General features: G+C 42.6%; 2 protein-coding genes across 5 annotated transcripts in view; both read left to right on the top strand.

Moving 5' to 3' along the window:
* Positions 1–324: 324 nt before the first annotated feature.
* LOC115509380 (GTPase IMAP family member 7-like) lies at positions 325–16959 on the top strand. Of its 4 annotated transcripts, none has more exons than XM_030308808.1 (2): positions 325–334; positions 15536–16959. In XM_030308808.1, exon 2 carries the CDS (start codon positions 15550–15552, stop codon positions 16423–16425), a length of 876 nt encoding a protein of 291 aa, XP_030164668.1. In that variant the 5' UTR covers positions 325–334; positions 15536–15549; the 3' UTR covers positions 16426–16959. The 4 variants fall into 4 exon arrangements, with proteins under 4 accessions (XP_030164668.1, XP_030164670.1, XP_030164671.1 ...); XM_030308810.3 differs by lacking the exon at positions 325–334 and adding an exon at positions 8034–8094; XM_030308811.2 differs by lacking the exon at positions 325–334 and adding an exon at positions 9550–9619.
* The window catches only part of LOC115509379 (GTPase IMAP family member 7-like), a 34445-nt gene continuing 30621 nt past the window's right edge, over positions 13756–17579 (top strand). Inside the window, exon 1 of the mRNA XM_030308806.1 lies at positions 13756–13800. The gene's annotated coding sequence lies outside the window, so the exon portion shown is untranslated. The remainder of the gene's footprint in view (positions 13801–17579) is intronic.

Here is a 17579-nt window from a genome sequence, read left to right as displayed (position 1 = left end):
TAGGCGGATGAGTGAGGAAGGATGCTGTGTGTGTGGAGAGTAGCAGAGAACTCGGGGTGAAACATGCCTGTGCCTTTGCTTCTTGTGTTCATGGCTGTTGGTGCTGGCTGGTAAATAAAGGTGATGTCCATAACCATCTGTAAGTGTCCATTACTCTGATGGCCCAGGGACACCAAAGCCCTGGGGAAAGAAGGCCCATACTTGTATTCACACCTGCATCCTCCAGCCAGGAGTCTTGGGACTGGGCCCTCCTCAGGGTCTCCCTTTGGGGGCCACAGGTCCCTGTTCCCCCAGGAGATTTATACCTACAGCCAACCAACACCTGAGAAGTTGTGTGGGTACATGGGCCCAGGCTCATGAATCATGCCGCGGGGGAGAGACTTGGGATTCGTCCTCATTGGGAGAGGCCCAGATAGTCTCACATGATGCTGTACTGTAGGACGCATTGAATTGAGACAATCTGGGACTTCTTATCCGTAAAGATACTGGGGCACATGGGGATTGTGGGTTTTTGGGGTCTGTTTGTGTTTGGGTTTTCTCCAAGCCATAGATCTTGATCGTGGCAGAATCAGGCCCACACACTTTTCCACTGACTGATTTTCATATATTAAGGAGACATTTTTGCTGACTAAGAGAAAATAGTCCTTTTGTGCGGTGTTGGTATTCTGTAAAAGTGAGGGATTGATTCTTGCTGCTGGGACTGGGGCCTGCTTTTACCTCTGACCCCCCAGCTCATGGCACCCTGACAGTCTGCCTGTTTGCCTTAAGTGTTCAGGAGGCCTTAACCCCACTCCCAGGCCTTAAATTCCTGTGTGTCTCTTTAAAGGAAACAATTGTTAGTTTTTGTTTTGGTGTTGTATATTTGTTTCCAAAAAGAAAAGTCTTCAGAGGGCTGAAATCTAAATTCTGAGAAAGCCCCAAGCTCTCTCTCATCAGGGAGACCCGGGGTCTATTTGGGCCAGAAATGTGGCGGGAATGAGGAAGAGTGTAGTCTAGAAGATTTGCCTTGTTCACACCGTGCCACAGAAGGGGAGCCCTTTGGGTTTCTCAGAGGATGGGACAAGAACACAGGCAGGGGCAAGGTGGAGGGGACATGCTGGATGGCTAGCACTGCATGACAGGTCGTCCAAACTGCAGTTGAAACAGCTGAGCCATGGATTGTGTGGTAGCTCCTGGAGTCCAAAGTCAAGATGCCAGCAGAGGCGTGTGCTCTCTGAAGCCTTGAGGGGAGGACCTTGTTTGCTTCTTCCTGGGCTCTGCTGGCAGCTGGCCATCTTGGTGCTCCTTGGCTGGAGATAGGCCACCACTCTCCTTCCTCACGCATTTCATTAGAAGCAGCAAGGAGAAACCAGGCCGCACCTTCCACACTGTTCTCGGAATTCTCCTCAGCTAAATATTCAAGTTCATCACTTACATGGTCTACTCTCCACCCAGCAGCCCACCTCAATTTAGCCCACCTCCCTGCCGCCTGCCATTTTATAGCAAGTGCCATCGTCCCTCCAATGTCCAGCAGCGTGGTCCCCACCTCTCTCTGGGACCTCACCAAAAAGTGACCTTGATGTTCATCCTACCACCGACATCCTCTAAGGGCAATCTAGGCCTTTTTTTACCATGTACCTTAGAATTCTTCGAGCCCCCATGCATTACTCAATTTCGAAACGACTCCTACATTTTAGGTAATTACCAGAGCAGGACCCTACTTCTTGGCCTTAAAATCTATATTAGTTTCCCCAGGAGCTGCTGTAACAAATGACCACAAACTGTTGCTTAAAGAGCAGAAATTTACTGTCTCATTGTTATGGCTACTGTCTCACTGGCACAGGCTACAAGTGCCAAACCGAGACATTCCCAGGGCCATACTCTCCATGAAGTCTCTGGGGAAGGATCCTTCTTTGCTGCTTCCTAGCTTCTGGTGCTGGCTGGCCAGCTTTGTTCTTTGCCTTCTAGATGCTTCACTCCAATCTCTGCCTCTTCTGTCACATGGTGTTCTCTGTGTGTATCTGTGTGTAAACTTCCCTCACTGTGAATGAAACGATTCCAGGCATTGGAGTAGGGCTCAACCTTAACTTCATGACATGACATCACAGAGACCGTGCTCCAGAGAAGGTCACATTCTCAGGCACCAGGGGTTATCCCTTCTTTAGAAGGACACAATTCAACCTACAATATTGTAAGAGAGGGACAGTGTGTGCAGTGTGAGGGTACAGTACCCCTGATCTCTTCCTCTCAAGTCCTCATTGCAGTTACCAGGTTAAGTCCATTGGGATAGTTTTCTTAGGTCTCTGCTTCTTGGAAATCTTCTACTGCCTAGGGCTTAGAATCCACATTCCTTGGCCTGGTATTCAACAGTCATTATAATCAGTCTCAACTCCTCTTCCAAGAATGAGATTCTTCTAGATATCATTGTTCCCGTTAACATCCATTTACACTTTTGTAAGGAACGAAGGTGATAATGATATACAGGTCAGTGCCTGGCACACAGTACGCCCTCAGTAAAGGCTGGTAATGATTCCTGCACTCCAAATTGTTAGCTGTTCTCTGCCTGTGTCCTGTGTCATTTCCACCTCCAAGGCTTGGATCATGCTATTTCTCCCTCTCTTTCTTATCTGAGTGCAGTTTTCAAAAAAAGCAAACTCATGACTCCTGGGCAAGTATAAACACATCAAAGATTTTGCTCAACTCCTGGCTTAACTAGAGCACCAGTATGGTTCTATAATTGGTTCAAAGTTCCTTTGAGTGGCTTAATCATTTAAGCGTCTGACTCTTGATCTCAGCTCTGGTCTTAAGTTTGGGCTCCATGCTGGGTGTGAAACCTAGTTAAAAACAAACAAATAAGCAAAGAATAAAACAAAAAACACAAACAAACAGAAACACAATGTTCATTTGAAATCAAGGGTTGATATGTTCAAGAGAGTACTAAAATGTAATTTTTGAGTCTATATTCCACCAGACAGAAAATTCGCTGAGTATCTCCAAGGCAGAGATGTGCAAAAATTCTCTCTGTCCTTAAAGTGTTGTAAAATATCACAGCTGATCATCAAGCACAGCACCACAGAGAACAATGGAACACTCCAGTAATCTCTCTTGCCTATTTCTAAGTTTTGGATCATTTTCATAGCGTTCTGTACTTTGTGATCATAAACAGCCTCCAACAAGTGTTGTTGATCCCAGAAGATTCTTTTTACTATGCATGGCCTGGTTATTTATACAGATGCAACAAGAATCTTAATTAACCGGAAAAGCCTCCTTGAGTTTGCTCCAGAAATCTAGAGCCTAATCATATTAAGCAAGTACCAATTCCAAAGGATAAGCTTCCTTTGGAAATTTTCAAAATGAATTTTGAATCAGACTTTTCAAAGCCCCTGCCATTCTTCCATCCTAGGAGTGGGAAACCAAGGCCCAAACACTTTCTCCAGTAAACTTTGCATGCTGTACCCATAAATCTCAGTGAATTTCCCTCTTCCTGAGGTCTCCAAAATTTGCCTGGGTTTCTGGACTACCTGGGAGTGGACTTCCTTAATACCTGAGAGACTGGGATCCTGGAAGCCAGACATCATATTAGTTTTCTTATGAAGGTTTTGGAGACATTAGACCCACATATAACACCAACAATTGCTCCTTAGCAGTGGTCTGGTGGTCTTTGATTAAACAACAATCACTCTCAGATATCATACTGTACATATGGCCTTGCTGTAGAATCAATTTTTTTCAATGGTATCTTTGTAAACAAGAGGACAGATTTTTATTAAACCTATGCAAATGGTTCTATCATCATGAAAGTGAATGAAACTCAGTAGAAGCATTTGTTTCTCAATTTTGAGGGTAGGTGAAGATGAGGTAATGTTTAAAAATGGTTGTTGTGGGTTTACAAATACACAGTCTACTAATTCGTTTAAGGAGAAAGAAATAAGGTTTCCACAAATAGCCATACAAGTAGAACATCAAACAGAATGCCATCAATATTCCAAACAAATAACCACAATGGCACATCTTGAATCTGTTCACTCAGTCCTATGTCATTACTTCTCACTCTGCTGGATCTTGAGTCAGTCGTCTGATTTCATGAGGTACATATGCTTCCAGACTGAGAGTCCCAGTAGTCCTGGCTTTGCTCACTGGCACATTCTGAGCATTGAGTCAGTGCTGCCATCTTGGAAACCTGCTCTGAAGAGTCTCTTTGAGGCAACAGTATTTCAGAGCACGTCCTACAGTTTTTCCCCTGAGGCTCCAAGACTGTGACCCTCTGGTGAAGACATAAATTCTGAGTGGTCAATTTTGGCAGATCTTCGGAGAAGTCTTAGGAGCAAGCAGAGACATGTTTGAGATCAGGACTGAATGGTTGTAGTTCATAACCGAATATAACATCATGGAAGACAGTAAAAGTCTCTTTGGGGGGCATGGTCCTTATTTCATGAGGGTTTGGTCAATGTTTCCTTTGAGGGATTCAGCCCCAAGTGCACTGTCACACCTAACACCTGTATCTCTTTTGTGACATGGCTGCCATTAGCCTGCAAGAGGCAGCTCTTGCACATCCGTGGAGCCAGAAGACAATTTCATTGAAGCCATGTGAGTGCAGGGGTATAGATAATCCAGATCCCTTATCCTGGTAGACAGGCTGTTGAGGTGCTGAGTCTTCCTTTTCATGCAGTGCCCTTTGGGGGTGGAGTGAGTGGGGAGAAACCAGGAAACCTTGAGTGATATCCAACAATTCACTTACAGGATATTGTTACAAAGTAGAAGTGACTAGTTTTTTGCGGGCAACAAAAGAGAAGGCTCCAGAATCCCTAACCGGCAACATGATGGTATTTGGGGATAAGGTAAGTGGGTTTCCATGAGTTCATGAATCTGGGGTCATCTTGATGGGATTAGTGCCCTTGTAAGAAGAGATAGCAGAAAGTTGCTTCCTCGCTCCAGCATGTATGGACACAGTGAGACTGTGTCATCCGCAAATCAGGAAGTGAGCCCTCCCCAGGGAAACAAGTTGGCCTGCACATTGGGCTTGGGCTGCCCAGTCTCCAGAACTGTGAGAGATTAATTCCTGTTGTTCCTGCTCCCAGGCTGTGGTATTATGGCAGTCCACGCTGACTAAGACAGCACCTATGATGTGTAGATGAGCCTCAGGATGGTAATCTATGAGACTAGCATTGAGGGTTGTATTATTACTACTAACTACTACCTGTTGATCACTATGGTCTGAGAACCACTTCATGTGTACGACTTTGTCTGGGTGCACAGTGACCTTCTGACGTAAGTGCTCCATTTTAATGATTAGGAAAGTGAGTTGAAGAGAGGTTAACTTACCCAAATGTGGCAGGATGAATGGTGGCCCCAGAAAGATGTCCACACCTTAATCCCCAGAGCCTGTGAATGTTACCTTATTCCATAAGGATTTTGCAGATGTTATTAAGTTAATGATTTTGAGATGAGATAATTCTGAATTATCTGAGTGGGCCCAAGATGTAATCAGAAATGTCCTTCTAAGGAGGAGGTACGAAGGCATTGTGATGAAGGCAGCAGAGATTGGTGTGATGTGGCTACAAGCCCAGGAGAGCAGGGAGCTTCTGGAAGATGAAAGAGGCAAGGAATGGATTGTCTCCTAGAGCCTCCAGAAAGAATCAGCTCTTCAGAGATCTTGATTTTATCTCCATAAGACTAATTTCATATTCTTGTCTTCCAGTATTGTTGGAGATTAATTTTATATTGTTTTAGGCTACTAAAGTTTTGATAGCTTGTTATGGCAACAATAGAAAACTGACTTACCAGGTTATAGAGATGATATGTAGAAGAACCAGGACAATGTAGGGAACCATTCTTTTTCATCTCCTGTTATTATCTCTGCAATGTTTTAATAAGTTGAGCTTTGAGGCCATCTAGATCTAAGCAGCAGAAAATTCCCTGATTCCCACAAGAAGACTCCTGTAGAATTTAAAGAATGTCTTTAATGACCACACAACTTTTTGAAAATTCATTATATCCACATTGCTTTGTGTGTGTGAGATTGAAATAATAAAAGGAAAACATAAAAAAAGGAAGTGGAAGGAAGCCCTCAATGATGAGGAGCGTGGCTAAGTGAGCAATACAGATATGGGGCAAGACTACTTCTATCAAAAATCTTCTAGAAGGAGATCACTCGTAACTTAGGGCTCAGCATGGGACTGATAAGAGCCATATGCTCCTCTTTAACCAATGATCGCAGGGCTGTTACCATTTGAGACCCACATCTGATTTCCTGTGGCATCCATGGATTCTGTGTCAACTACTCTCCCATTCCCACTAGGGAACTTACCAGCATACCTGAGGATAATACCTGGAGAAGCAATTAGCTGACCAGGAAAACATCCAAGGTGGCTCTGGCTGGACAGGTTTCACTCAAGGAATATATAGATTGAAATGAAACTAGGCAATGGTAGAGATATTTTGAGTAGGACATAGTGTTCTGGCTCCCCTCTAGACTTCTATGTATGGAGCTTCATCAAGAACAACTTCATGGGTATGTAAAGGACCCTGTGCCCAGAAAGGTTTAATGCTCTATTGATGTCATCTTGAAATTCTTAAGTTTTTTGTAAGTTTGTTTGTGTGTGTGTGTGTGTGTGTGTGTGTGTTTATGTGTGTTTGTTTGTTTGATTCTCTTTGACAAAGGGCCTGGAATTTTTATTTTGTGCCAGACCTTGTAAATTATATAGCTGGTCCTGGTCTGTGTCTTTATTGCAAGTTGGAAAACAGTTACCTGGGGCCCTCCAAGTCATTAACACCAACAAGTGGTCCAATGATATTGACCAATAATATACTCATTAACACAGTAATTTCAAAATGTAGCTACTTCGTTCCATTGGTTGCCACCCCATTATACATTACTTCCTGCCACATTTAGCCTTCTTAGTACCCACTTTTAAGCTTCAGCATCGGCTAATCCCATGTCTGAAAGTAATGAACAAAAATATATAATCAAAACCATAATAATTTTATGGTGATGCAACAAATAATTGGAACAGCTGGTCAACCATGAGAGCTTTGACCATCTGCCTCTCATCTCATAGTTTCCAGAGCAGGTTGGAATGGGTGTACTGGCTAAATCTGAAAAAGTCTATCTCTGCCTGGGTCTGGGGTAGGGGAAGGTAGGAAGGTTTAGGGGAAAGATGATTCTCCTCCCTGGGTCCATCTTTTCTTGTCAGGTCATGCATATTTTTGGGCTTGAGAGAACCATATGAAGAAAACTAGAGAAGGTGTGTGTTCATTGGATGACTTTTTCCAGGCTACATCTTCCTCTTTTACTCTTGGTTCTCAATGGTTTAGACATTTTGGCTTTGTACCAGAGTGCTGTTAAATTTTTAATGAGTAACTTGAGAGCTTCATGAAAGGCCATCATGAAAGCCCATATGATGCAATCACTGGGAAGTATCCCAGGCTCTAAATTTGGACACATCTAGCCACATATCTGAGTTCCTTTCTCCCAGAATCAACCCAGCATCTCCCACTCCATCCAGAGAAGATGATCAGAGAGCACGCCCACCTCTGTGTGCATGATTTGGGTCACTTAATAAGGGCCTTTGGGATCCACCACTATAACCCCAAACAACAAATACAGCTTTGGGAATTTTGTGTGATAGCAGGCACATGGAGAAAAAGCTTACACCTTGGTAAAACTAAAGCATTCCCCAAATTATAGGGTAATATTTCTGTCTCTTTAAAGACGAATAGTTTCTAGGGGCGCCTGGGTGGCGCAGTCGGTTAAGCGTCCGACTTCAGCCAGGTCACGATCTCGCGGTCCGTGGGTTCGAGCCCCGCGTCGGGCTCTGGGCTGATGGCTCAGAGCCTGGAGCCTGCTTCCGATTCTGTGTCTCCCTCTCTCTCTGCCCCTCCCCTGTTCATGCTCTGTCTCTCTCTGTCCCAAAAATAAATAAACGTTGAAAAAAAAAATTAAAAAAAAAAATAAATAAAGACGAATAGTTTCTTCACTAGCTCCACCCAATCTGAGCTTCCTGCCTCAGAGGTTTATAGGGTGCAAACACTTTTTCCTCTCAGTTAAACAAAAGCACCAGCTCAAACAGCTTCTTTGGAGAACACTCGGGAACTCATCAGCTCATTCGAAAGAAGGTGAGCCTGACCTCAGAGCAATGGAACCATGAGGGGCAGCAGGACATAGGGGTGTGCATGGGTGTGGGTTCTGGTCCTAGAAGGGATCAGGTACTGTGCCAGCAGCCCAGCAATGAGGATGCTGCCACAGGGGTCTCGGTAGAAGGTGGGGTGGGGCTAAGGAGATTGAGTGGCCCATGTCCACATGTCTCCTATTTATCCGGACAAACTTGCTGAACAGCATATCTTCCATCAGTTGTCATGACAGAATGAGTGCTGCCTGACACCCCATCCATTTCCTTTAGTGGGAAGCTAGTGTCCTCAAGGCAGGTCTTTAGAGCTGGAAGGCAATTTATTTTTTATTTATTTATTTATTTATTTTTTATATATATGAAATTTATTGACAAATTAGTTTCCATACAACACTCAGTGCTCATCCCAAAAGGTGCCCTCCTCAATACCCATCACCCACCCTCCCCTCCCTCCCACCCCCCATCAACCCTCAGTTTGTTCTCAGTTTTTAACAGTCTCTTATGCTTTGGCTCTCTCCCACTCTATCCTCTTTTTTTTTTTTTCCTTCCCCTCCCCCATGGGTTCCTGTTAAGTTTCTCAGGATCCACATAAGAGTGAAACCATATGGTATCTGTCTTTCTCTGTATGGCTTATTTCACTTAGCATTACACTCTCCAGTTCCATCCACGTTGCTACAAAAGGCCATATTTCATTTTTTCTCATTGCCACGTAGTATTCCATTGTGTATATATACCACAATTTCTTTATCCATTCATCAGTTGATGGACATTTAGGCTCTTTCCATAATTTGGCTATTGTTGAGAGTGCTGCTATGAACATTGGGGTACAAGTGCCCCTATGCATCAGTACTCCTGTATCCCTTGGATAAATTCCTAGCAGTGCTATTGCTGGGTCATAGGGTAGGTCTATTTTTAATTTTCTGAGGAACCTCCACACTGCTTTCCAGAGCGGTTGCACCAATTTGCATTCCCACCAACAGTGCAAGAGGGTTCCCGTTTCTCCACATCCTCTCCAGCATCTATAGTCTCCTGATTTGTTCATTTTGGCCACTCTGACTGGCGTGAGGTGATACCTGAGTGTGGTTTTGATTTGTATTTCCCTGATAAGGAGCGACGCTGAACATCTTTTCATGTGCCTGTTGGCCATCTGGATGTCTTCTTTAGAGAAGTGTCTATTCATGTTTTCTGCCCATTTCTTCACTGGGTTATTTGTTTTTCGGGTGTGGAGTTTGGTGAGCTCTTCATAGATTTTAGATACTAGCCCTTTGTCCGATATGTCATTTGCAAATATCTTTTCCCATTCCGTTGGTTGCGGAAGGCAATTTAGAGACCACTCTGGCCCAAACCCTCTTTTTCCTGAAAGAAAATCTGAATCCTAGGCAGTGTGCGTGTGGTTTTATGAAATTCTCTGGGATACCAGGTCACAAATGGCACAGGAAGTCTAGAATTCAGCTGGCGGTGTCCTTCTCCACATGTAAGAGAGAAATGGTGTGATCGACAGTGTAACAGAGGAGGTAAGGAAGGGGTGCCATGGGGAGAGAATGAGCTATTCTATAGAAAACAAATGTGCGTGAAGCCCTTTGGTTGCCTTTCCTAATTCCAGGGTTGCTACCAGTTCATGTTTCTGGACAGAGAATGAACTACCTCCCCTGGCCTCCCATGATCTATTTCTGATCCAATGTAAACAGAAATGTAGAATCAAGGACTTGAGAAGGAACCAGGAAGACACCAGAGCATGCAAGGGTTATGCATGAGTGTAGAGGTCAGACATACTTTGCATTGGATCCCTTCTCTGCCCAAAGCCCATTAGCGCAGTGACCTTGGGAAACTTTCTCAGCATTGCTGAGCCACATCAATCTCCTCATTTAAAAAATTAGAGTGGGGGCGCCTATCTGGCTCAGTGGGAAGAGCATGGGACTCTTGATCTCAGGGTTGTGAGTTCGAGCCCCACGCTGGGTGTAGAGATTAAATTAATTAATTAATTAATACACTTCAAACATTAGAATACTAAAAATTACTAAATTATTAGAATACTAAAAATTTTATCACACTATCAGTAAATATTTACATATGTATGTCTGGAAGATAAAGGTCATTAAAATATACCATGAGCAGACTTCAAAAAGCAATTAGAATTTTTAAACAATTACCAGGTGTATTCCAATCCTCAGATTGTCTCATAGATTTTAAAATTGAAATCAGGGGCGCCTGGGTGGCTCAGTCGGTTGAGTGTCCGACTTCGGCTCAGGTCATGATCTCACAGCTTGTGAGTTCGAGCCCCGCGTCCGGCTCTGTGCTGACAGCTCAGAGCCTGGAGCCTGCTTCTGCTTCTGGGTCTCCCTCTCTCTCTGCCCCTAACCCACTCGCATTCTGTCTCTGTCTCTCTGAAAAATAAATAAACATTAAAAAAATTTTTTTTCAACGTTTTTTTTTTTTATTTTTATTCTTTTATTTTTGGGACAGAGAGAGACAGAGCATGAACGGGGGAGGGGCAGAGAGAGAGGGAGACCCAGAATCGGAAACAGGCTCCAGGCTCTGAGCCATCAGCCCAGAGCCCGACGCGGGGCTCGAACCCACGGACCGCGAGATCGTGACCTGGCTGAAGTCAGACGCTTAACCGACTGCGCCACCGAGGCGCCCCTAAAAAAATTTTTTTTAAATAAAATTGAAATCAGCTCCAAATACGGTTCATAAATTGCAATTCTTTCATATCTCTTAAGTTTAATTTGATAAATAAGTTTTCACCTTCCTGTTTCTTTTTGTAAAATGTTTCTGTTTAAGAAACGGTTGGTCCTTTGTCCAAGAGAATTGGACAGTGTACATTTTGCTCGTTAAATCTTCAAGATGTCATATGACATGTTCTTCTAGTTTCAGTGTTTTGTATAAATTTAAATTTAAGGAGAGGCTTGATCAGATTAAGTCTTGCCTGGTTAGTTGGGTGGCAATATTTCATAGGTGCAGTTGTAAACTTCCATCAGAAGGCACCTTATATTTTATTCTGTCTCTTTCTGTAATGTAGCAGACAGTAATGATAGCCTAGAGTAACTTTGTTTCATTAATGGTCGCAAATTATAATATTGTAATTCTATCAATGTTTCTTCATTGATTGGATGGCATAATCCTATAAAAAGAAACTTCCCCTGAATCATACTTTCACTTCCATAAGGTGTAGTTAATAAGACAAACGGAATGCTTGATTCTTTTTTGTCCATGTTCAGACTGATGACATCATTCCTAGCATACCCTAAAGAGAACACTTCACTTCTTTAATGACGATGGTATTGTTATGAATTCATGAACTACAACTGATTGATGAATTTTAATCCATTGAAATTATCATTCTCATTGATAGTCAAATTACCTCATCTCTGTCCAGTCAGCCTCTTCACGTTGGTTCTGTAGTCATTTCGGTAAGACCCAAATATTTTTTTTTGAAAGTGATCTCTGCACCCAATGTGGGGCTAGAACTCATGAATGTGGGATCAAGAGATGCATACTGTATTGACAGAGCTAGCCAGGCGTCCCACGGTCTGAGTAGTTTTTGACAGCATCCTCACTTTTTAGTGTGACTAGGATAGTCTAGGATCCACTTGCACATTTCTTGGCCCAGAAATGGAATCGGTACCTTCTCCTAAGAGTCCTAATGTTTTTGGTGAGAAATGGCATTTGAAGGGCACAGTATGGGCACTAACGGTGTTCATTGCCACTGGGCTTGTCCTTGGGCTTCAAAACTACACTTGTGCACAAAAAGCTGAGAATAGGACAGGATTCCTGAAAGCAATTTAAGATTTTCTTGACGTTTTTCCCCCCTATTTGGCCTTACACTATATCCCATTAGGACAATAGCCAATGAAGCAACTGCATTTTCAAGTTTCTTGGACCAATTCTTTGTGTGGTTTGTCTATTACACCAAATACTATGTATTGCATTTGCTTTTGATTTTTACTAGTTATCTGAAAATACAGTTTTTGTTTATAATTATGTAAGCTATTTACAGATGTTCTTCACTATCTGCAAGCAGAACGTTCCTATGAAATCTTTTATGAAACAAAATGAGAGAAAGGAGAGAAGCAATTACCATGAATGTACATGGAAAAAGGGTGCGCATTCCCAGATCTCCCCCAAATAACCTCCCTTATGTGTTTCTGATACTTTTAGACACAACTTGTTAACAGATGCACAAATTCAATTGAGAGAAAGCCCACGTGCTCATCTGGCTCACAGCTCTGGTGGCTGGATGGTGAACCCCTGTGTGAGGTTCCCGGGGAAGGTGATTGGCAGCTGGTGTGGACAATGGCCCACTCGGCCTCTCTATTAGCTCAACTGGCTGTAAAACAAATGCGGAGCGTTGTATTCGTGTTCAGCTTTTTTTTGTACAAATGAAAAATCCTCTTTGAATTTATGTCAGCCAGCAACAGCAGGTACACATGTAGGTCTTTCATAAAGGAAAAGAGCTGTGATTCGAACTCTCTATAAGACGGAAATACATGCTTTCAAGACAAATCTATGAAATCTAAGTATATTCAAAGTAGTTTCCAGCTTCTACCCTGTCCCCCACCATATTCCTCCCATCCCTCTGTCAGTAACTTCTTTGGTGACGGTTCAGATGATCTGCCATTGCTTTTTCATGTGCATGAAATATATGTTTTACTTTGTACCTACAGTTCATGTTCCTCCCCATTAGAGAAATGACAGTAAACTAAATATTATTTTCTTCACTTTGCCTTTTTTTTTTTTTTTTTTTTGCTTTATGAAATATCCTGGAGATCTCTGAATCCCGGAATAGAGAGGTATTTCTTATTCCTTTCTACAGTTGGATAATACATCGCTGTGTGTATGTACCTTGGTTTATTCAATCAGACCCCTACTAGTGGGCATTTGGTAGATTTTTGGTCTTTAAGTATTACAAATAGTGACGCAGAGAATAAACATGTGCCTTATGTTTTTCTGTGTTTTTGTCAGTGTAGCTCTGGGACATAAGGAAGGGGAACTTCTTCCTGAACCCTTCAAGGTCTTCCAGCTGCCCTAAGAATTACATTCACTTGAGGCAGATTAACAAGAGAAAAAAAAGCACTGTGCACAGATGCTCAGTAATGAAACTAAAACCAAGAGAAATGACCAAGGCAGGCAGTTTTTATACTTTTTAGGCAAAGAGATGATGGATCTGTGAGGGATTGACAAAATAAGGAAGACTTAACTTTGGGAGCATCTGTTAGGGAGGAATTCTAAAGAGACTTTGGGCTGGGGTAGTAAATTAGTAGAAAGTAGTGGGCTGTTTATACAGTCTTCTTGGCTCTAAATCTCCCATCCCTGATCATAAGGGTGTCTCTTTACCTCCTGGGACAGGATGGGCACCTTTCACATGGGAGATTTGTTTCCTGCTTGCATGGGGACAGAAGAGGGTCTTAGTAATCTTCCCACACAGGCTGTATCTTAAGGTACTTTTATATGAAATCGTAAGGCAAAGTTGCACGTTTATGGGTGACCTGCCCTTGTCCACTACAAGCATAAATCCTAAAATTGGGACTCACAATCCAAGAATAAATGTATATGTAATTTGTGTGATATTCCTAATTTCTCCCCTGTAGGTTTTAGACTGTTTTTCTATTCTCATTAGCCACGGAGAAGAGAACCTGTTTCCTCTAAAATTTACCGACTGATTATAGCAGCAAATCTTTGGACTTTTGCCAAATCTGTAAGTGGAGAAATAGTATCTCAGTGTAATTTAATTTGTTATATTTAGTTTGTTTCTTTTTCTATGTTGGATTTATTTTTCTCTACTTTAAGTGAGTGTTCATATATTTTTACATAGTTGAGGAGCATTGACATTTCTTTTTTTTCTTTGAACTGTTTATTCATATGTCTTGCTCCATTTTCTATCGAGCTCTTGGACATTTGTCTCTCTACTTTTAGGTATTCTTTGTATAAGAGGAGAATTAACCCTTTTTTTTAAAAATTCTTTTAAATGTTTATTTATTTTTGAGACAGAGAGAGACAGAGCATGAATGGGGGAGGGGCAGAGAGAGAGGGAGACACAGAATCTGAAGCAGGCTCCAGGCTCTGAGCCATCAACCCAGAGCCCGATGCGGGTCTCGAACTCACGAACCGTGAGATCGTGACCTGAGCTGAAGTCGCACGCTCAACCGACTGAGCCACCCAGGCACTCCGAATTAATCCTTTTTGATATAGTCTGACATTCGTATTTTAATTGTCCGTGGTGTTCGTTGTCTCCCGTTGTCTTTTAGATATTTATGTAGTCAGATGTATGAATCCTTTTCCTTACAATCTTTCAAATCTTAAAAGTAGTTGCCCTGCCCCTAGGTTACAAGGATTTGTCTGAGTTTCTTCTAGTATTTATGTGGATTGATTTTTAGTGTTTATATTTCTAATGTATTTAGTATGTGAATGGCATGAAGACGTGGGTGCAGTTTGTCTTTTTCTTTGTGGTTTGTAGTTATCCCAATGCTGGTTATTAGTCCATCTGTCTCCCCATTGCTGTGAGATGCTGCCTTATGGAAGATAAATGTAACACGATACAATTGAACTGGATACTCATGAATATAGTAGACCAATGTGGTCTATTTCTGAATTGTCTGTTTTTGTTTTCCGTTCTGTCTCTGTTTACACACATGTCCTACTGCCTTAATTATAGGGGCTAAAATATTTTACTATCTGGTAGAGCTGGCCCTCCCTCATCGTTCTTCGGTTTTTTGACTCTAGAGGCTAATTTTCTTTCTTCATTCATCCAAATGAAATTTATAGTCAACTATTTTAGCTGCAGAGAAAAAAATGGTGACAAATTTTTTAAAATTTATATTTTTATAAAATCACATTAAAGAAGTACCTATTAAAACAGTGTTGAATTTGGGCAAATGTCTGTTCTGCATCAAGGTATTTTTCTTCTTAAATCTACTAAAGGGGATGTGTTGTAGCAATCCATTTTCTCATATTGAACCACCCTACTATTTCTGAAATAAATCACCTTTAATTGTGGGGTATTAGTTTTTAGTGTCTGACAATTTATTTGGGATTTTGGCATTAGTATTCGCAAATGAGACATGTCTGTAGCTTTATTTATTGGTGAAATCTTTGTTAACCTTTGGGATCAATATCATACTTATGTCATAGAAAGAACTGGAAAGACTTCCTTCTGTTTTAAGTCATCAGGAATAGTTTAAGAAAGGTTTAAGTGAGGTCCCCATGAAACCATCTGGACCTGGTACTCTTTTGTAGGGGAACTCTTTAACTACTTTATTGTTTCTTCCATGGTGAGTGAATTGTTTCATCTTTTTGTCTTTATGGGACCCACATGGATAGTACACTACTGCAGGTTTTCATGGAGAAACACAAAGGAGATAAGAGGAATGTGATGGTTTCCACTTACCTTCGTTGACTCTTTTTCTTCTCCTTCTCTTTTTTACACCCCACAGCCACTGGTAGTGACATGGCACACCCTCAGGACAACACTCTGAGGATTGTTTTGGTGGGGAAAAGTGGAAGTGGGAAGAGCGCAACGGCAAACACCATCCTGGGGAGTAGAGTCTTTGAGTCTAGAGTTGCACCTAATGCTGTCACCACCAAGTGTCAAAAAGCATCCAAGGAATGGAAGGGGAGGAAACTTGTTGTTGTTGACACCCCAGGGCTCTTTGACACCAAGGAGACCCTGGATACCACGTGCAGGGAAATCAGCCAGTGTGTCCTCTACTCCTGCCCTGGGCCCCACGCCATCATCTTGGTCCTCCAGGTGGGCCTCTACAGGGAAGAAGAGCAGAACACCATGGCATTGATCAAGGCTGTGTTTGGGAAGCCAGCCTTGAAGCACATGATCGTGTTGTTCACTCACAAAGATGACTTGGAGGAGAAGAGCCTGAGTGACTTCTTGGCAGATTCAGATGTGAAGCTAAGAAACATCATCAGCGAGTGTGGGAACCGCTACTGTGCCTTCAACAACAGAGCCTCAGAGGCCGAGAAGGAAGCTCAAGTGCAGGAGCTGGTGGAGCTGATAGAGGAGATGGTGCAGAGCAATGGAGGGTCTTACTTTACCGATGCCATTTACGAGGACACAGAGAAGAGGCTGAAGCAACTGAAAGAAGACCTGAAGAAGATCTACACCGATCAATTAAATAATGAAATTAAACTAGTAGAAAAGGAATATGCTCATAAATCACAGGAAGAACAGGAGGAAAAAATAAAATTGCTAAAGATGAAGTATGCTGAACAAATAAAAAATATCGGGGAAGAAGCTGAGAAGGGATTATTTAGAGATGGTTCAAATGGGATTATGAACGTGCTTTCAAAAATATGGGATATGTTTTGGTAGTAAAGACCATTTCATTTTTTCTTCTGAATTTACGATGATTTGCGATAGTGGTAGATTGTAGTTTCCATAGATAGCTGTGACAGTAGCTTCTACTTATTCTTCCTATAACCTGACCCTGTTACTCCTGCCACTGAGTTACAGGGCCTGTGTCCTCTACCTTGGAACTGGGCAGATCTGGGACCGTTTCAATTAATAGCAGATGGTTGAAGCAGCACCTTGTGACTCTAAGGTTACATATGGGCAATTCTTCCTTGCCCTTGGAACTTGACTGTCATGTTGTGAGAAAGCCCAGGCTGCCTCTTGAGAGGCCCCCATGCAGAGGGCCTGAAGTCACTGGCCCACTTCCCAGCTCACCTTTCATTTGTGACTCAGACCAACTTGCCTGCCATGCAAGTGAGGCAACACAGAAGCGTGCCCTGCGGTTGCCCCGCCATCTCAGACGAAGTTGCAGAAAGCAAAGATGAGCCATTCCCACTGAGTCCTGCCCAAATTGCAGCTTTATGAGAACAAATAAATGATGGTTTTTGTTTTTAACCACTGAGCTTCAGAATGGTTTGTTATGCAGTGAGAACTAACCAGAATGAAGCCTCTTCCCAGCTCTCAGTCCCCACCGCCTCCCCTTGCCACCTGTCCCTCTTCACACAAAGTTGGCATAATCAGGGAATGGCATATAGAGTTCAAAGACTCAGGAAAATTCAAATCAGAAATCCTGCACATGTTAAGTGTCTGAACCACTGGTCACATTTGTCATTGCACAGCATGGCCACATGTACTATGTTAGGGAGGTATTGGGTTTCTCTGGAAAGATTGTTCTGTGGTTCATGGAGACCTGAAAGTCACAGGATTCTCTTATTGTGTTTCTCTCTTTTCTTTTTTAGGGACCTTCGTAACTTAAAATGTCTCCAATTGTATCTGAAAAATCCCATCTGGGCCACATAGTTTTCATTTGCCTCTGCAGAATCACACTTCACCCTAGCTCGTTGCCCCCTGAGGCTGATCTAGTTGCACTACATCGGTGGGATCTCTTGCTCTCTGTCTTCTGCCTGGCTTGCCTATGGGAAGTCCAAATCAGAGGCCCTGTGGAAGTAGAAAAGCAAGGCTGGGGTATCCATTCTCCCACATCTATCTCTGCATGGCCATCTCTGACTAACTGC

This window comes from Lynx canadensis, chromosome A2 (genome assembly GCF_007474595.2).
Source record: "Lynx canadensis isolate LIC74 chromosome A2, mLynCan4.pri.v2, whole genome shotgun sequence".
NCBI classification, from domain to species: Eukaryota; Metazoa; Chordata; class Mammalia; order Carnivora; family Felidae; genus Lynx; species Lynx canadensis.
The sequence above is the reverse complement of the archived record's forward strand: the minus strand, read 5'-3'. Positions and strand labels throughout refer to the sequence as shown.